The following is a 21,148-nucleotide window of genomic DNA, read 5'->3' as shown; positions in this document are numbered from 1 at the left end:
TCAGCCATAACATTAAAACCACCTCCTTGTTTCTACACTCACTGTCCATTTTATCAGCTCCACTTACCATATAGGAGCACTTTGTAGTTCTACAATTACTGACTGTAGTCCATCTGTTTCTTTACATATTTTATTAGCCTGCTTTCACCCTGTTCTTCAATGGTCAGGACCCCCACAGAGCAGATACTATTTAGGTGGTGGATCATTCTCAGCACTGCAGCGACAATGACATGGTGGTGGTGTGTTAGTGTGTGTTGTGCTGGTATTAGTGGATCAGACACAGCAGTGCTGCTGGAGTTTTTAAATACTGTGTCCACTCACTGTCCACGCCTACCTAGTTGGTTCACCTTGTAGATGTAAAATCAGAGACGATCGCTCATCTATTGCTGCTGTTTGAGTTGGTCATCTTCTAGACCTTCATCAGTGGTCACAGGACGCTGCCCATGGGGCGCTGTTGGCTGGATATTTTTGGTTGGTGGACTATTCTCGGTCCAGCAGTGACAGTGAGGTGTTTAAAAACTCCATCAGCGCTGCTGTGTCTGATCCACTCATACCAGCACAACACACACTAACACACCACCACCATGTCAGTGTCACTGCAGTGCTGAGAATGATCCACCACCCAAATAATACCTGCTCTGTGGTAGTCCTGGGAGAGTTCTGGCCATTGAAGAACAGCATGAAAGAGAAACAGATGGACTACAGTCAGTAATTGTAGAACTACAAAGTGCTTCTATATGGTAAGTGGAGCTGATAAAATGGACAGTGAGTGTAGAAACAAGGAGGTGGTTTTAATGTTATGGCTGATCAGTGTACAACACACAGTTTCCCTTAAACATTTAAATACATTTTCAGAAACAGTGGCTTAATCTGTCAAAACTCTAACTACTTAAAGCACAGCACTCAATACACACAGCCAGCCATCATATGCTCATCACCTACACAGCATCAAATAAACACTGATGTGATCAATTCAAAACGCAACCATCAAAGTGGTAATTTATGTTTTGACTTCATGAGGCCGTATTACATCTACAAATGTATACAAGTCTGTGGAAAGTTATATTTGTTCTCATTTTGATCAAGTCCCACAGTAGCATTTACAGTACCACGTTTATGCAATACAAATGTTACCTATTTTACGTAGTATGTAGCAAAACCCAGGAAATTTCACCTAATATAAGTACAATGAGAAACACTTCAATGAAAATCAGCGCACAGATACGAAAAGGTAACAAAAGAAATATCTGTTACTGCAATACATGTTTCACTGAACTGAAAAAAAGCAAAATGAAACAGATCACACTGCATCTCGTCTTTGATCCTGGTCAGTTCAGAAGCCCTCAACCACATTGTATGCAATGTTCTCACTGATTAAACAATGAGGGAAGAAACATGCATGGTGGATCCATCCTTGGCATGTACCTACGTGCCACACACTTGTGGGGTCTGCATTTGTACACTTTCCACCACCATGCTAAGAAATGAAAGGTACAGCACTACAAAATGTGATGCCAATTTTCATACCAGCTGATGATAAAACATGTATATCAGGTTCCCTTTGAGTGCAACACTGACCAAGTGGAGCGACAATACCAATACTCTTACACTGACAAATGATTGAGGGTGTTGTAGCCTAGCGGTTAAGGTAATTGACTAGTAGTGGATCATTCTCAGCACTGCAGTGACAATGACATGGTGGTGGTGTGTTAGTGTGTGTTGTGCTGGTATGAGTGGATCAGACCCAGCAGCGCTGCTGGAGTTTTTAAATACCGTGTCCACTCACTGTCCACTCTATTAGACACTCCTACCTAGTTGATCCACCTTGTAGATGTAAAGTCAGAGACGATCGCTCATCTATTGCTGCTGTTTGAGTTGGTCATCTTCTAGACGTTCATCAGTGGTCACAGGATGCTGCCCATGGGACGCTGTTGGCTGGTGTACTATTCTCAGTCCAGCAGTGACAGTGAGGTGTTTAAAAACTCCAGCAGCACTGCTGTGTCTGATCCACTCATACCAGCACCATGTCAGTGTCACTGCAGTGCTGAGAATGAGCCACCACCCACATAATACCTACTCTGCGGTGGTCCTGACCATTGAAGAACAGCATGAAAGGGGGCTAACAAAGCATTCAGAAAATAGATGGACTACTGTCAGTAATTGTAGAACTACAAAGTGCTTCTATATGGTAAGTGGAGCTGATAAAATGGACAGTGAGTGTAGAAACAAGGAGATGGTTTTAATGTTATGGCTGATCAGTGTATATCCAGACTCAAATGCCTCCCACAAAACCAGAGTCTCAGGCTCACTTCATCTGAGAGACCTAGGACTGAGGTGTACCATTCTCTTGGTGTAGGATAAGAATATCCATTCAACTACATTTTCACTAAGATCAAGAACATCACATCACATGGGTGTATTTAGAAGAAAGAAAGAAAAAAATGCTTTGTGGTGACGATTGGGGTAACAGTGCAGGTTTAATCTTTGTGCTTGGAGAAAATGGGACAATTCTTTGAACCTCATCACATCTATCTTACAGTTAAACAACAGTGGTTAACTAGAATCTCTCTTTTTTACATATGAACAGTGGTAAGTTTTAAATAATACTCATTTATCCTACCTCTTTATTACAGAACATCAATAAATCCAAAATAACAGTGGCTTCTGCACAGGGTCAACGTTCAAGCAATTCCTTACGCAACACACAGTCCATGGATAAAAACTACTAAAACTACTTATCATGGCTTGAGAAACTAAAGAAACTGACCTGTGGTTGCTAATGATGTTACTTATTGCCACAATTCAATTCACTTTGAAACAAGTGAAAAATATCAACCCAAATGTAATATTACAAACATTATTATATACAGTTTTTTTTTTATCTAAAGTTTTTCAATATACAAGCGCAATACCACATCCAGAAGTCTATATTAAACATTTAATTCTTGTTTCTATGTACACAGATTTGGTAAAACCCTGATTCATTTCAATAATATTGAAAACCACTGATTTAAATACTTAAAACATAAACACGTGTCTGAAAATACTTACCAAAACGACTGCCTGGTTTTCTTTCCTTACCTAAAAGGCAAAAGCTGACAGAATACTTCATTTATACACACCCTTTAAATTCAATACTTCAGCAGGTCATTATAATAAACCTATGGTCCCAAAAACACAAGGTAAATAGTGTATAATATAAGTATAGACAACACTTATAAATACTAAAAGGCTGTAAGTAACACATTCTGGACATAGTTCATAAGATAGACACGGGGCTGAGAGTCTATTCATGACCGTTTAGGGTTTTGTGCACGTTGGAGTTTATTTGGAGGATCCAGATTTCCTCTTCAGGTTGGTTACTTTTGTTATTGGGGTGAGTCTGCCTTGTTCTGCTGCTCGTGTTGGTTCTGCTGCTGTGCGTTTGGGGGGAACGGATGCTGCTGCTGCTGCTGCTGCTGCTGATGGCTCTGTGAGTGCTACTGGGAGTTTGCGAATGCCCCCTACTGCTGGGTATGGGGAGCTGAGATTTTGACCTGGCCACTCGGCGAGGTGAGGGATGGCCACCTGCGGACTGACTACTGTCAATCTAGAAAGAATTTGTAAGGTTAGTTAATGCTACGCACCACTAACAGCAATCACGACACACAAGTATACACTGAACGTTACGTCAGACATGCAGGTATAACAGATAAAGCCTGATCACTGTAGTGGCAGCGAGAATGTGTTTAGGTGTGAATAAAGAAAGAGAACTGCACCGTCACACAAATATGATCCCATCACAACATGTTTAAGCCAAAACATTTACACACTTACAACAGAGACTGGAATTAGGGAGCTACGCTGGAATCCAGCCAGCTGTTATAATTACAGATGAATGAATGATAATGACACTCTAATGAACCTTTAATACTGCAGTAACATTAATGGAATGATTTACACTTTTTATTTTAGTCTTCTTTAGTGCCCAATTTATCCTGATGAGGCTCTAATATAAGCATATTTAATTAGAGTTTTATAAATCCTCTAGCTTAATACAGCAGCAGCCCCAGCTATAGAGTGCAAATTAACAGCAATTAGTTGAAAATAAACATAACAGTGCACCTCTACGATAATAAGATGCAAGGGTGGTGCAGCGGCCTATTACGCATGCCCACCACCAATATCGGCCAGCCAGGCATCTACACCGACATGATTGTCATGATGTCTGAGGACATTCGAAGCCCTGCAATAGACTGTTGCCCAGTCCAGAGTATTCCTGCCCTGCACTGAGTGTTTAGGATCATAAAAATGACCATACTGTTGATGTGTCAGGAAGTGTCAGATCAGAAAAGCAAAATATTATGCTTTGAAAGGACCCAGAATTAGTCCAACACTTCCAAGTACTACTCTGTCCCCTTATTCCCCAGAATTAAACCCAATTTAGCATCTGTGGGACCACTTCGATAGTCAGGTTCAGTGTATGGATCTTCCCCCATGCACCCTCCAGCAGCTGTGGGATGTCTTCAGATACCTGTGCCAAACTACCAGGACCTTATTGGGTCACTCCCAACCTGTCTAGCTGCTGCCTGTGCTTCACACGACGGTTACTCTGGATATTAGCTGACTCGACAGTGTGTAAACCAAGGCTCTTGGGCAAAGAAGACATTGCATGTATCTATACTGTAAACTCATAGTCTTACTGACTAAGATCAGATGAGCCTGGAACATGGAACCCTCTAAAGAAAGGGAGGAAAGGCCATCCAATGAACACTAAAGGAATCTTCAGGCAGACATCAAAAGAAAAATAAAGACCTCTGAAGAACTCTGGAGGCTCCTTGCAGATGGCCTGTAGGGCAGGAGGAGTTTCAGGCATAACTAGTATAAGTGATTGTTGCCTGTGACATATAAATAGTTTTGGGAGCATTATTCATCCCCTTCAGCTTAAATGTCAACTCTTTTGATAGTCATAAAATTTTTATCCATTTAACCATGTTTTGGAAACCATTAATGGAGCCATGAATTTTTTTGCCTTTAAAAATGCCAACAAAGGCATACGTACCAAGTATGCAGAGTCACACACTAATCCCCATTACTTCCTAGGCGAAAATTGCAGAAGCAACAAAGCAATCCCTTCGTCCAACCCTCACTCACACCTAGCCAATCATGTCCGTGTAGATGCCCTGCCGGCCAATAGCAGAGCTGAGATTCAAACTCGAGCCCTCCAGATCTCAAATCTCAGCAGATCTGAGCTAGCATGTTAGACCACAGCATCATCTGAGCACCCTATAAAACACCTAAGTTTATCAGAATGACAAGAACTGACTAAGATTATCAAAATAAGATGATGTTGTAGGCACAGCTGCGTCCACCAAGAGCCAATTTCAAAAGGGTTTCTCAGGATTACAGCTGACTGTGACATTTCCTAGTTTTGACACATTAAAGCAGGGGTGCAAAACATACGGCCAGCGGGCCAGACATGGCCCTGCAAAACTCTCAATCTGGCCCGCCAAATAAAGTGCTGATGCATTTTTAAATAAATAATGCTTTTACTTTAAATTCACCAGGTAATTCCATGAAATTGTGACTGAAAAGTGACTGCTAAATGAAGTAAACACAAGTTACTTCAGCGGTACCATGTCTTTGTCCAAACCAAGTACGAGTAAAAAAAGAAAAGTGGATCTCGAGCATAGGAAATTTAACCCTGAATGGACATACAAGTATTTTTTTATGAAACGGACCATGGCGTTTTCTCATGTCTGGTGTGCTTGGAATGCACGGCAGTGGCAAAGGAATATAATTTACGGAGGCATTACAAAATAAAACACCCAAAACTCTGCGATCTCTGAGGTGAGGACAGAAAACAAAAGATTAAAGCATTAAAAGACTTGCGATCTCCCATTGACCAAGACATTTCTAGTAAGTACCTGATTTTATGTAACTGTATTACAAATTCATGTGGACAGGTCTGTAAAAATGAAATTTGTGGCCCTCTGGTGCAGGTGTTTATGTGAAATCGGCCCTTGGTAAAAATAAGTTGTGCACCCCTGCATTGAAGACTCATTTGGTGTTTATCTAGAACATTTTCTACATCTGCACTGTACTCGAACTGTAGTATAAATTTAGGACGAAGTAAAATTCCATTTCAGACACTTCAAACCCCTCATGTTGTAAATGTAAAAGTAAACGTACAAAGTAAAAGTACAGTGTGTTGACGCACCTAATAAAAGTACATACAGGTTTAGTTTAATTTTTATAGAAGTTTGGGACTGGTTGTTCTAGTATCACTTGATATGGCTGCATGCAATTCGAACGTACTTCCTTTTAGGTATCATGAACTATTCCAATTATTAACTATAAATAAAAAATATTACCCATATTTTTACAGGTGTTTGCTTTTCATTTATTTATTAATGTTTTATTTATTAATTTTTGTATCTCATAATCAACAAAAAAAAGACTCAAATCTGTTCTTGCAGTAGGGACTGATATTACCTGCTGCACTGGTGACGGTGCGATTTCCAAAGCTATTTCTGCTCTACTGGCCTGTGTGTGGAGCTCAGTATAGCCGTGCTCATCCTTCTTTTCTGGAACAGCTTGACTTGAGCCAGGAAGCATGATGAATTCCTCTTTAGACAAAGCAATCTGCAGGAGGAGAAAAATAACACCTCTGTTCACTGTAAAACTGACATAAAACCTGTGTAATGGAGTTTCTACGATTTTTTAAGTATTTTAACATCAATACTGTTGTTTCTATGCAACCTGGTCGTAAACAGCTGATTTTAGCCAGACTCATCTTCAGCAACACATCTGGGTTATATCAGAACCAATTAAATCTGATAAGACTATATAACATGAGTCTACCGTTTGACTGGTTCAAACAAAGGTTCAACAGTATTTAGTAACAGCATGTAGTGAATGGAAGAGTAAATTACCTTGCTTATGTCAGGCTCAGATTTGCTGGAGCATAAGGTCTGTAGTTCCCTGATCAGATCATTCTCATCATCAGAGTACAGCGAGAGACCGGTTGAGTCTCCGTCACTGAGTCTGAAAAAACACAAGATTATGTTTCCTGACACGCTAATAAAGATATTACTTTAGCAGGTTTAAATTTTATCCCAATATTTAATGATTCATTTATTTAGAGGTTTTATTGCGTATTTACACAGTGGTTATATTCACGGCAGGAAAGGTAGGTGATTCCCATATCTCAGTTTATAGTCCATGTTAAGTGTTGTTCTTTAGATGTGTTCTTTAGACCATTAAAAAAAACTAAAACAAAAAAAAACTTGAGGACCGTTTTCATTTTGCGTTGATTGAAATGGATATATAGTAAATATCACAGTGGAGGAGCTTCCCCTTATACAAGATATGTGTGCGTTAACTGTGTGTGTCCAATGCAGCATCTGGTATAAACCACCTTATCAATATGAAGTTTTTCTGATTGTGTTTTTATTTGGGGGAAAATGTATTTAGAATAAAAACATTAAAAGCTAATTTCTATGCAGCCAGTGCTTGCAAAAAAAGAAATTACTTCTCTGATACTTGGACGATACGAAAGGTTATGAGGAATACGTTATAAAACAAAGCTATGCTCTCAACTCGCTACAACTGTTTCATTTAGAATCTAAGTTTTCTTATTTTAAAATTTCATAAAAGCATATCACAGCAAGAAGGTCCTGGGTTCGATCCCCAGGTGGGGTGGTCCGGGTCCTTTCTGTGTGAAGTTTGCATGTTCTCCCCGTGTCAGTGTTGGTTTCCTCTGGGTGCTCCGGTTTTCTCCCACAGTCCAAAGACATGAAAGTGAGGTGAATTGGAGATACAAAATTGTCCATGACTGTGTTCCTTGTGAACTGATGAATGTTGTGTAATGATTAACTACCGGTCCTGTCATGAATGTAACCAAAGTGTAAAACGTGTAAAATCCTATTAAAGAAACAAACAAATCGTGCACGTGATGTGTGGAGGTGTGTTTTTAATCCAGCAGCGCCCTCTGCTGGTGCTTTGACCTGAATGCATGGTTTAGGAAAACGAACCTGATGTTGTTGTTGGCGGTTGGTATTATGTGAATATCTGAATTTGACGCTGAGCCTGAAAGAAGAAAAGTAACACAGTATTACCCTAGTATAGGTAGTATTAAGTATAGTATAGTATTATATAGTATTTACATCTGTCAAACCATATTTTAAAATGACAGTTCTACTCTTCTACCTTCTCGTATGAAGCTGTTCGAGCCTCTTCCATGTGCTGGAATTCCTTTCTTCCGTGGACTGGTATTAGATCGTCTCCATACACCACTATCACGGCCTTTTCTCCCTCCTTTCCTGTAGGAGTAGCTGACTGAGGAGAGCGGAAAACCTCCACCCCGGAACTCTGGCAGAAACTGGTTGATCTCTGGACAATATTTCCAACAAAGAGAATTAGATTGACAGTTCATTAAAATTAAAGTGCCTAAGTGAATTATTTTTTATTTTATTTTATACACTTTTACACACAGGGCAGGTAGTTACTGGTTACATGGACAATTTTATATCTCCAAATCACCTCACTTGTATGTGTTTGGACTATGGGAGGAAACCGGATCTCCTGGAGGAAACCAATGCAGAAATGGGGAAATCATGCAGGCTCCACACAGAAAGGACCCGGACCGCTCCACCTGGGAATCGAACCCAGGACCTTCTTGCTGTGAGGCGACAGTGCTACCCACTCAGCCACCGTGCAGCGCGTTCATGAATTAGCATGTATTTACTGCATGCAGGTCTAATATAAACGGCGCCTAATATCTACTGCTCGCCACAGCAAATCCCTCTGGTACCTGATCTGTCCAGTGGGCAGTTGTGCAGAACGGCTTTGTTAAGGACGATGCTAAGAGCTGCTCGCACCACTGCCCTTTGCCCTGGACTCAGAGCCTTGTTGCTAGGAGACCGTCGCTGCGACACAGAGTTCTTGGCTGTTACTCTAGAGATAACAGCATCCTCAACGCGTGGGACCACCACCACATTCCACAGGCGTGCCAACCACCTAAAAGCGGACACAAAACTGTAAGCCACACTGGTGTTACAAATGTAAAGAAGAAGGGAACGACAGGAAATTAGAATCACTTACTTTAGGATGACATGGCTTTGCTCTGGCAGGACTGGGCAAGAGAGAAAGACGTGAGGGCCCAAAAGGGCCTCGGGGGTCCCCAAGCGAGAGAGGCAGGCGTTGAGCTGTTGCCAGACGGAACACACCCAAGAGAGAGTTCTGTGTACAAGCTTTCCAGGGGCCCAGTGTTGGCCTTGAGTCTGCAACCAACATAATAAAATCTGATTTTTTAATATAAGTTTGAAATATACAGCACACAATCCTGAAAGTAGCAAGTATATGCTAAGAATGAAGCAGTTTTTGTTATACATAGGATACTGGTTAGTGTGGCTAGCGAATCATTTTCTGTTGTGCCATTTAGAAGCTTGACAATTCAAGCCAACTTCATTCACTATGTTTAAGTAATTAGCTTACCCCAGCTGAAAACAGAATTTATTTACTCCCCTTAGAAATAAAATTAAAGATGTAAGTATGTATTATTTAGGTGGTGGATCATTCTCAGCACTGCAGTGACACTGACATGGTGGTGGTGTGTTAGTGTGTGTTGTGCTGGTATAAGTGGATGAGACACAGCAATGCTGATGGAGTTTTTAAACACCTCACTGTCACTGCTGGATTGAGAGTAGTCCACCAACCAAAAATATATCCAGCCAACAGCACCCCGTGGGCAGCGTCCTGTGACCACTGATGAAGGTCTAGAAGATGACCAACTCAAACAGCAGCAATAGATGAGCGATCGTCTCTGACTTTACATCTACAAGGTGGACCAACTAGGTAGGAGTGTCTAACAGAGTGGACAGTGAGTGGACACGGTATTTAAAAACTCCAGCAGCGCTGCTGTGTCTGATCCACTCATACCAGCACAACACACACTAACACACCACCACCATGTCAGTGTCACTGCAGTGCTGAGAATCATCCACCACCTAAATAATACCTGCTCTGTGGTGGTCCTGTGGGGGTCCTGACCACTGAAGAACAGGGTGAAAGCTAAAAAGTATGCAGAGAAACAGAAATTGTAGAATTACAAAGTGCTCCTATATGGTAAGTGGAGCTGATAAAATGGACACTGTGTGTAGAAACCAGGAGGTGGTTTTAATATTATGGCTGATTGGTGTATATATATATACAGTATATATATATATATATATATATATATATATATATATATATATATATATATATATATATATATATATACAGGGGTTGGACAAAATAACTGAAACACCTGTCATTTTAGTGTGGGAGGTTTCATGGCTAAATTAATTGGACCAGTCTGGTGGCCAATCTTCATTAATTGCACATTGCACCAGTAAGAGGACAAATTGTTGGTGCACGTCTTGCTGGCGCATCTGTGACCAAGACAGCAAGTCTTTGTGATGTATCAAGAGCCACGGTATCCAGGGTAATGTCAGCATACCACCAAGAAGGACAAACCACATCCAACAGGATTAACTGTGGACGCAAGAGGAAGCTGTCTGAAAGGGATGTTCGGGTGCTAACCCGGATTGTATCCAAAAAACATAAAACCACGGCTGCCCAAATCCCGGCAGAATTAAATGTGCACCTCAACTCTCCTGTTTCCACCAGAACTGTCCGTCGGGAGCTCCACAGGGTCAATATACACGGCCGGGCTGCTATAGCCAAACCTTTGGTCACTCGTGCCAATGCCAAACGTCGGTTTCAATGGTGCAAGGAGCGCAAATCTTGGGCTGTGGACAATGTGAAACATGTATTGTTCTCTGATGAGTCCACCTTTACTGTTTTCCCCACATCCGGGAGAGTTACGGTGTGGAGAAGCCCCAAAGAAGCGTACCACCCAGACTGTTGCATGCCCAGAGTGAAGCATGGGGGTGGATCAGTGATGGTTTGGGCTGCCATATCATGGCATTCCCTTGGCCCAATACTTGTGCTAGATGGGCGCGTCACTGCCAAGGACTACCGAACCATTCTGGAGGACCATGTGCATCCAATGGCGGTGCCGTGTATCAGGATGACAATGCACCAATACACACAGCAAGACTGGTGAAAGATTGGTTTGATGAACATGAAAGTGAAGTTGAACATCTCCCATGGCCTGCACAGTCAAATATTATTGAGCCACTTTGGGGTGTTTTGGAGAAGCGAGTCAGGAAACGTTTTCCTCCACCAGCATCACGTAGTGACCTGGCCACTATCCTGCAAGAAGAATGGCTTAAAATCCCTCTGACCACTGTGCAGGACTTGTATATGTCATTTCCAAGACGAATTGACGCTGTATTGGCCGCAAAAGGAGGCCCTACACCATACTAATAAATTATTGTGGTCTAAAACCAGGTGTTTCAGTTATTTTGTCCAACCCCTGTATATATACAGGTCCTTCTCAAAAAATTAGCATATTGTGATAAAGTTCATTATTTTCCATAATGTAATGATAAAAATTAAACTTTCATATATTTTAGATTCATTGCACACCAACTGAAATATTTCAGGTCTTTTATTGTTTTAATACTGATGATTTTGGCATACAGCTCATGAAAACCCAAAATTCCTATCTCAAAAAATTAGCATATTTCATCCGACCAATAAAAGAAAAGTGTTTTTAATACAAAAAAAGTCAACCTTCAAATAATTATGTTCAGTTATGCACTCAATACTTGGTCGGGAATCCTTTTGCAGAAATGACTGCTTCAATGCGGCGTGGCATGGAGGCAATCAGCCTGTGGCACTGCTGAGGTGTTATGGAGGCCCAGGATGCTTCGATAGCGGCCTTAAGCTCATCCAGAGTGTTGGGTCTTGTGTCTCTCAACTTTCTCTTCACAATATCCCACAGATTCTCTATGGGGTTCAGGTCAGGAGAGTTGGCAGGCCAATTGAGCACAGTAATACCATGGTCAGTAAACCATTCACCAGTGGTTTTGGCACTGTGAGCAGGTGCCAGGTCGTGCTGAAAAATGAAATCTTCATCTCCATAAAGCTTTTCAGCAGATGGAAGCATGAAGTGCTCCAAAATCTCCTGATAGCTAGCTGCATTGACCCTGCCCTTGATAAAACACAGTGGACCAACACCAGCAGCTGACATGGCACCCCAGACCATCACTGACTGTGGGTACTTGACACTGGACTTCAGGCATTTTGGCATTTCCTTCTCCCCAGTCTTCCTCCAGACTCTGGCACCTTGATTTCCGAAAACAGTACTTTGGACCACTGAGCAACAGTCCAGTGCTGCTTCTCTGTAGCCCAGGTCAGGCGCTTCTGCCGCTGTTTCTGGTTCAAAAGTGGCTTGACCTGGGGAATGCGGCACCTGTAGCCCATTTCCTGCACACGCCTGTGCACGGTGGCTCTGGATGTTTCTACTCCAGACTCAGTCCACTGCTTCCGCAGGTCCCCCAAGGTCTGGAATCGGCCCTTCTCCACAATCTTCCTCAGGGTCCGGTCACCTCTTCTCGTTGTGCAGCGTTTTCTGCCACACTTTTTCCTTCCCACAGACTTCCCACTGAGGTGCCTTGATACAGCACTCTGGGAACAGCCTATTCGTTCAGAAATTTCTTTCTGTGTCTTACCCTCTTGCTTGAGGGTGTCAATGATGGCCTTCTGGACAGCAGTCAGGTCGGCAGTCTTACCCATGATTGCAGTTTTGAGTAATGAACCAGGCTGGGAGTTTTTAAAAGCCTCAGGAATCTTTTGCAGGTGTTTAGAGTTAATTTGTTGATTCAGATGATTAGGTTAATAGCTCGTTTAGAGAACCTTTTCATGATATGCTAATTTTTTGAGATAGGAATTTTGGGTTTTCATGAGCTGTATGCCAAATCATCAGTATTAAAACAATAAAAGACCTGAAATATTTCAGTTGGTGTGCAATGAATCTAAAATATATGAAAGTTTAATTTTTATCATTACATTATGGAAAATAATGAACTTTATCACAATATGCTAATTTTCTGAGAAGGACCTGTATATATATATATAAAAAGTATATATATAAAAAGTATTTAGTCAGCCACTGATTGTGCAGGTTCTCCTACTTAGAAAGATGAGAGGGGTCTGTAATATATATATAAAATAACTGAAACATATATATATATATATATATATATATATATATACAAAATAACTGAAACATATATATATATATATATGTTTCAGTTATTTTGTATATATATATATATATATATATATATATATGTTTTAGTTATTTTATATATATATATATATATATATATATATATATATATATATATATATATATATATATATATATATATATATACAGTGGGGCCAAAAAGTATTTAGTCAGCCACTGATTGTGCAGGTTCTCCTACTTAGAAAGATGAGAGGGGTCTGTAATTTTCATCATAGGTACACTTCAACTATGAGAGACAAAATGAGAAAAAAAAATCCAGGAAATCACATTGTAGGATTTTTTAAGAATTTATTTGTAAATTATGGTGGAAAATAAGTATTTGGTCAATAACAAAAGTTCAACTCAATACTTTGTAACATAACCTTTGTTGGCAATGACAGAGGTCAAACGTTTCCTGTAAGTCTTCACCAGGTTTGCACACACTGTAGCTGGTATTTTGGCCCATTCCTCCATGCAGATCTCCTCTAGAGCAGTGATGTTTTGGGGCTGTCGCTGGGCAACACAGACTTTCAACTCCCTCCACAAATTTTCTTTGGGGTTGAGGTCTGGAGACTGGCTAGGCCACTCCAGGACCTTGAAATGCTTTTTACGGAGCCACTCCTTCGTTGCCCGAGCGGTGTGTTTGGGATCATTGTCATGCTGGAAGACCCAGCCACGTTCCATCTTCAATGCTCTCACTGATGGAAGGAGGTTTTGGCTTAAAATCTCACGATACATGGCCCCGTTCATTCTTCCCTTAACACGGATCAGTCGTCCTGTCCCCTTTGCAGAAAAACAGCCCCAAAGCATGATGTTTCCACCCCCATGCTTCACAGTAGGTATGGTGTTCTTGGGTTCTTCTTCTTCCTCCAAACACGACGAGTTGAGTTTTTACCAAAAAGTTCCATTTTGGTTTCATCTGACCACATGATATTCTCCCAATCCCCTTCTGGATCATCCATATGCTCTCTGGCAAACTTCAGACGGGCCTGGACATGTACTGGCTTAAGCAGGGGGACACGCCTGGCACTGCAGGATTTGAGTCCCTCTCTGCGTAGTGTGTTACTGATGGTAGCCTTTGTTACTTTGGTCCCAGCTCTCTGCAGGTCATTCATCAGGTCCCTCTGTGTAGTTCTGGGATTTTTGCTTACCGGTCTCATGATCATTTTGACCCCACGGGATGAGATCTTGCGTGGGGCCCCAGATCGAGGGAGATTATCAATGGTCTTGTATGTCTTCCATTTTCTTACAATTGCTCCCACAGTTGATTTATTCACACCAACCTGCTTGCCTATTGTAGATTCACTCTTCCCAGCCTGGTGCAGGTCTACAATTTTCTTCCTGGTGTCCTTTGACAGCTCATTGGTCTTGGCCATGGTTGAGTTTGGAGTCTGACTGTTTGAGGCTGTGGACAGGTGTCTTTTATACAGATAACGAGGTCAAACAGGTGCCATTAATACAGGTAACGAGTGGAGGACAGAAGAGCTTCTTAAAGAAGAAGTTACAGGTCTGTGACATCCAGAAATCTTGCTTGTTTGTGGGTGACCAAATACTTATTTTCCACCATAATTTAATGTCTGGTCTGATTGTTTAACATTCCTACAAAAAGTGTACCAAGACCAGTAGTTCAGTAATTGTCCACTAGTCAATGCACATCTCTCTGTTTACATATGGGCTTTGTTTTGTCAGGAAGCTTGCTTTGTTTTCGCCTTTTATCTATGTTTTATGCTTAAATTTTGCAGTTCTAGTGCTTAGTTATGCACCAGCACTGCTCCAGTAGCCACCAGGAATGCTTCAGACTCAGAATAATAGCTACTCTGAGTCCCCACTATATGGTCACGGCAAAAAAAAGGAGAACATGCAAACCACACAGAAAGGACCCGGACCGCTCCTCCTGGGAATCGAACCCAGGACCTTCTTGCTGTGAGGCGACAGTGCTACCCACCGAGCCACCGTGCCGCCCTTTTGCAATGTAAGAATGCTTTTAAAATTATGTCAATTAACAAAACTAACATGAATGAACAAAAAAGTAACCAAAATTTAATCAATATTCAGTGTGACCACCATTTGCCTTTAAAACAGCACTTGCTCCTGCACAGGGAAGTCAAGGATTTTGTAATTATACCATACAGGCGATGATGATGATGATCATTTTCATATGTAGGCTGAAACACAATCATTAAGTAAAACAGGAACAGATGTGTTGGAGGCTTAAAACTGGGGAGGAACAGCCAAACTCTGCTACAAAGGTTAAGTTGTGGAAGACAGTTTCATGTCTCATACACACACACAGAAGTATGTGGACAACTGACCAGGAGTATGTTGGACATTTCACTACAAAACCATGGTCCTTATTATGGTGTTTGCTGCCCCTTTGTGGCTATAACAGCCTCCACCCTTTTGGGGAATATTTTCTACATTATCTTTAGGTAAAGCTGTGAAAAATTTGTCCTCTGTGAAATAAGTATATTTTTAATAAACAAGAAAGAAAAGGGAAAAAAAGGGAAGGAAGTGGACTAACCATGTGGAGGAGTTTCCTGCGAAGGTGGCGTCCCAACATGTCATTAAGTGGCTCTGTGTCCCAGCGCAGCTGTACCCAGCGGAAGTGTTGCTGCAGTTGTAGCTCGGCGCCATGAAGTCGTGGCTTGGCCAGTGTGCCGATCAGAAAACTGCCCTCTTGGAAGTAGTACAGGCCTTCTGGACCTAACAATACACAGTGGAAAAAAACAGGGACCGTTTAAAATGGATAAAGACAGGGACACCTACTAATAATACTCTTGGTTTGCTAAAAAACATTATGCAAATGAGCTTCCCCTGTCTATCACTGCAGTTACCTGAAAATAGCATACCACAATGTTGCAAACGTAGTACTTTCCTGCAAGTCTTAAAATATTTACTAGGCAAGTATTCGCTCGTCTGCCTTCACACGCATATGAACTTGACTGGCATCCCATTCTTAATCCATAAGATTTAATATGATGTCGGCCCACCCTTTGCAGCTATAACAGTTTTAACTCTTCAGGGAAGGCAGAAGCGCATTTGTGAGGTCAGACACTGACTGATGTTGGACGAGAAGGCCTGGCTCACAGTCTCCACTCTAATTCATCCCAAAGGTGTTCTATCAGGTTGAGGTCAGGACTCTGTGCAGGCCAGTCAAGTTCTTCCACACCAAACTCGCTCATCCATGTCTTTATGGACCTTGCTTTTTTACACTGGTGTGCAGTCATGCTGGAACAGGAAGGGGCCATCCCCAAACTGTTCCCACAGAGTTGGGAGCATAAAATCGTCCAAAATCTCTTGGTATGCTGAAGCATTAAGAGTTCCTTTCACTGGAACTAAGGGGCCGAGCCCAACTCCTGAAAAACAACCCCACACCGTAATCCCCCCTCCACCAAACTTTACACTTGGCACAATGCAGTCACACAAGTACCGTTCTCCTGGCAACCGCCAAACCCAGACTCGTCCATCGGATTGCCAGACAGAGAAGCGTGATTCATCACTCCAGAGAACACGTCTCCACTGCTCTAGAGTCCAGTGACGGCGTGCTTTACACCACTGCATCCGACGCTTTGTATTGCACTTGGTGATGTAAGGCTTGGATGCAGCTGTACGGCCATGGAAACCCATTCCATGAAGCTCTACACACTGTTCTTGAGCTAATCTGAAGGCCACATGAAGTTTGGAGGTCTGTAGCGATTAACTCTGCAGAAAGTTGGCGACCTCTGCACACTATGCGCCTCAGCATCCGCTGACCCCGCTCTGTCATTTTACGTGGCCTACCACTTCGTGGCTGAGTTGCTGTCATTCCCAATCGCTTTATTTTCACGTCTGGACTTGTTGCACAGGTGGCATCCTATCACGGTACCACACTGGAATTCACTGAGCTCCTGAGAGCGACCCATTCTTTCACTAACGTTTGTAGAAGCAGTCTGCATGCCTAGATGCTTGGTTTTATTCACCTGTGGCCATGGAAGTGATAGGAACACCTGAATTCAATTATTTGGATGGATGAGTGAATACTTTTTATCAATATAGTGTAACTTAAAATGCCTATGGCCTGTCTGCTTAGGCAGTGTACTTGCTGTCAGATTCCATCTCTGCTACACACACAGCCAGAGAGTGAAGACTCACTGTGGTTGAGGGAGAAGGAGTAGAGTGAGCCGCGGTTCTCCAGAGCCTCACAAAGGTGCTCCAACATGTGGCTGAGGGAATGAGCTCTCTCCAGTCCTTCCAGCACCACCACCACACACCGGCCAACAGAAGGGTCTCGCACACACACCAAGAATCCTGAAAAAGAGCACGTCATCTAGTCTTATTCACTCATGGAAACTCCTACGACTAAAATGACACATAAACCAAGGAATCATAGTGAACATCTTACCACAGTTGACAAAGGTTTCCAGGAGATGCTCTTTAGTTAGATTCTCATCTATCTCCACACGGATAACATCACAGTCAATCCCCATTGCTTCCTGCCTTTGCTGCAAAACGTGCACATATACATACACGTTTATCATCTTGAGATTTGGTGACATATTTAAAAATGTCTTGATTTTCAGCCTGTATGTAAAACCAAACCCAGTAAAATGTGCCATACTACAGTGGGGTCAAAAAGTATTTAGTCAGCCACTGATTGTGCAGGTTCTCCTACTTAGAAAGATGAGAGAGGTCTGTAATTTTCATCATAGGTACACTTCAACTATGAGAGACAAAATAAGAAAAAAAAATCCAGGAAATCACATTGTAGGATTTTTAAAAAATATATTTGTAAATTATGGTGGAAAATAAGTATTTGGTCAATAACAAACAAGCAAGATTTCTGGCTCTCACAGACCTGTAACTTCTTCTTTAAGAAGCTCTTCTGTCCTCCACTCGTTACCTGTATTAATGGCACCTGTTTGACTTCGTTATCTGTATAAAAGACACCTGTCCACAGCCTCAAACAGTCAGACTCCAAACTCAACCATGGCCAAGACCAAAGAGCTGTCGAAGGACACTAGGAAGAAAATTGTAGACCTGCACCAGGCTGGGAGGAGTGAATCTACAATAGGCAAGCAGGTTGGTGTGAATAAATCAACTGTGGGAGCAATTGTAAGAAAATGGAAGACATACAAGACCATTGATAATCTCCCTCGATCTGGGGCCCCACGCAAGATCTCATCCCGTGGGGTCAAAATGATCATGAGAATGGTGAGCAAAAATCCCAGAACTACACGGAGGGACCTGATGAATGACCTGCAGAGAGCTGGGAGCAAAGTAACAAAGGCTACATCAGTAACACACTACGCCGAGAGGGACTCAAATCCTGCAGTGCCAGGCGTGTCCCCCTGCTTAAGCCAGTACATGTCCAGGCCCGTCTGAAGTTTGCCAGAGAGCATATGGATGATCCAGAAGGGGATTGGGAGAATATCATGTGGTCAGATGAAACCAAAATGGAACTTTTTGGTAAAAACTCAACTCGTCGTGTTTGGAGAAAGAAGAAGAACCCAAGAACACCATACCTACTGTGAAGCATGGGGGTGGAAACATCATGCTTTGGGGCTGTTTTTCTGCAAAGGGGACAGGACGACTGATCCGTGTTAAGGGAAGAATGAACGGGGCCATGTATCGTGAGATTTTAAGCCAAAACCTCCTTCCATCAGTGAGAGCATTAAAGATGGAACGTGGCTTGGTCTTCCAGCATGACAATGATCCCAAACACACCGCTCGGGCAACGAAGGAGTGGCTCCGTAAAAAGCATTTCAAGGTCCTGGAGTGGCCTAGCCAGTCTCCAGACCTCAACCCCAAAGAAAATTTGTGGAGTCTGTGTTGCCCAGCGACAGCCCCAAAACATCACTGCTCTAGAGGAGATCTGCATGGAGGAATGGGCCAAAATACCAGCTACAGTGTGTGCAAACCTGGTGAAGACTTACAGGAAACGTTTGACCTCTGTCATTGCCAACAAAGGTTATGTTACAAAGTATTGAGTTGAACTTTTGTTATTGACCAAATACTTATTTTCCACCATAATTTACAAATAAATTCTTTAAAAATTCTACAATGTGATTTCCTGGATTTTTTTTTCTCATTTTGTCTCTCATAGTTAAAGTGTACCTATGATGAAAATTACAGACCTCTCTCATCTGTCTAAGTAGGAGAACTTGCACAATCAGTGGCTGACTAAATACTTTTGGCCCCACTGTATATACACCGATTAGCCATAACATTAAAACCACCTCCTTGTTTCTACACTCACTCTCCATTTTATCAGCTCCACTTACCATATAGGAGCACTTTGAAGTTCTACAATTACTGACTGTAGTCCATCTGTTTCTCTACATACCTTTTTAGCCTGCTTTCACTCTTCAATGGTCAGGACCACTACAGAGCAGATATTATTTGGGTGGTGGATCATTCTCAGCACTGCAGTGACACTAACATGGTGGTGGTGTGTTAGTGTGTGTTGTGCTGGTATGAGAGGATCAGACACATCAGCACTGCTGGAGTTTTTAAATACCGTGTCCACTCACTGTACACTCCTACCTTGTTGGTCCACTTTGTAGATGCAAAGTCAGAGACGATCGCTCATCTATTGCTGCTGTTTCTATTTGCTCTGCTGAACTATTTTATTGGTGTATTCTGATTAAAGTGTATACACCTTTCTACCAGAACCAGCAATTTGAGCTCGTCTGTTGGATCGGACCACACAGACCAGCCTTCACGTTCCTTATGCATCAGTGAGCCTTGGCCGCCCATGAACCTATCGTAGGTTTACCACTGTTCCCTCCTTGGACCACTTTTGACAGATAATGACCACTACAGACCAGGAACACCCCACAAGAGCTGCAGTTTTGGAGATGCTCTGACCCAGTCGTCTAGCCATCACAATTTGGCCCTTGTCAAACTAGCTCAAATCCTTACGCTTGCCAATTTTTCCTGCTTCTAACACATCAACTTTGAGGATAAAATGTTCACTTGCTGCCTAATATATCCCACCCACTAACAGGTGCCGTGATGAAGAGATAATCAGTGTTATTCACCTGACAGTGGTCATAATGTTATGCCTGGTCAGTGTATATGTCCTACCATCCAGACAATCCAATGTTTAAATAACTGATTTATTAACGTTGTCAATGATTTTGGGTCATGACTACTTAGGAACTAATTACAACTATTTCAGCAGTGATTTGCACAGGTGGGTGTGGCCAAATTGCTTTAAAGTAGGGATTGAACTTGAAGAGCATGGGATGACATTTAGGATCATGCAAGCAAAAAACACTTGTTATACATACTTGAGGTACAGTAAATGTAGCTGATACGTTGAATTTAACTGACTTTAACTGACTAGGCTCATGCACTAAGTGTACTTGTGTGAGCAGAAAGGCTCTTATATGGCCTTTATCCAGAAATCAATAAGCCAATCAAAAGCCAATCAAATGATCGTAATACTATTTATTTATATATTTATCTACAGGGGTTGGACAAAATAACTGAAACACCTGTCATTTTAGTGTGGGAGGTTTCATGGCTAAATTGGACCAGTCTGGTGGCCAATCTTCATTAATTGCACATTGCACCAGTAAGAGCAGAGTGTGAAGGTTCAATTAGCAGGGTAAGAGCACAGTTTTGCTCAAAATATTGCAATGCACACAACATTATGGGTGACATACCAGAGTTCAAAAAAGGACAAATTGTTGGTGCACGTCTTGCTGGCGCATCTGTGACCAAGACAGCAAGTCTTTGTGATGTATCAAGAGCCACGGTATCCAGGGTAATGTCAGCATACCACCAAGAAGGACAAACCACATCCAACAGGATTAACTGTGGACGCAAGAGGAAGCTGTCTGAAAGGGATGTTCGGGTGCTAACCCGGATTGTATCCAAAAAACATAAAACCACGGCTGCCCAAATGACGGCAGAATTAAATGTGCACCTCAACCCTCCTGTTTCCACCAGAACTGTCCGTCGGGAGCTCCACAGGGTCAATATACACGGCCGGGCTGC

At 42.1% G+C, this 21,148-nt stretch overlaps 1 protein-coding gene across 1 annotated transcript in view; it reads right to left on the bottom strand.

Annotated features, from left to right (window-relative positions):
• Positions 1-2,218: 2,218 nt before the first annotated feature.
• The window catches only part of cttnbp2 (cortactin binding protein 2), a 105,558-nt gene continuing 86,628 nt past the window's right edge, over positions 2,219-21,148 (bottom strand). The window contains exons 14-23 of the mRNA XM_063004130.1: positions 17,547-17,646; positions 17,297-17,452; positions 15,687-15,868; positions 9,085-9,263; positions 8,795-9,000; positions 8,191-8,373; positions 8,016-8,070; positions 6,915-7,026; positions 6,475-6,624; positions 2,219-3,589 (exon numbers count right to left, since the gene is read on the bottom strand). Coding sequence (XP_062860200.1) covers positions 3,287-3,589; positions 6,475-6,624; positions 6,915-7,026; positions 8,016-8,070; positions 8,191-8,373; positions 8,795-9,000; positions 9,085-9,263; positions 15,687-15,868; positions 17,297-17,452; positions 17,547-17,646 — 1,626 coding nt within the window. The 3' untranslated portion in view covers positions 2,219-3,286. The remainder of the gene's footprint in view (positions 3,590-6,474; positions 6,625-6,914; positions 7,027-8,015; positions 8,071-8,190; positions 8,374-8,794; positions 9,001-9,084; positions 9,264-15,686; positions 15,869-17,296; positions 17,453-17,546; positions 17,647-21,148) is intronic.

This window comes from Trichomycterus rosablanca, chromosome 11 (assembly GCF_030014385.1).
Source record: "Trichomycterus rosablanca isolate fTriRos1 chromosome 11, fTriRos1.hap1, whole genome shotgun sequence".
Taxonomy (NCBI): Eukaryota; Metazoa; Chordata; class Actinopteri; order Siluriformes; family Trichomycteridae; genus Trichomycterus; species Trichomycterus rosablanca.
The sequence above is the reverse complement of the archived record's forward strand: the minus strand, read 5'-3'. Positions and strand labels throughout refer to the sequence as shown.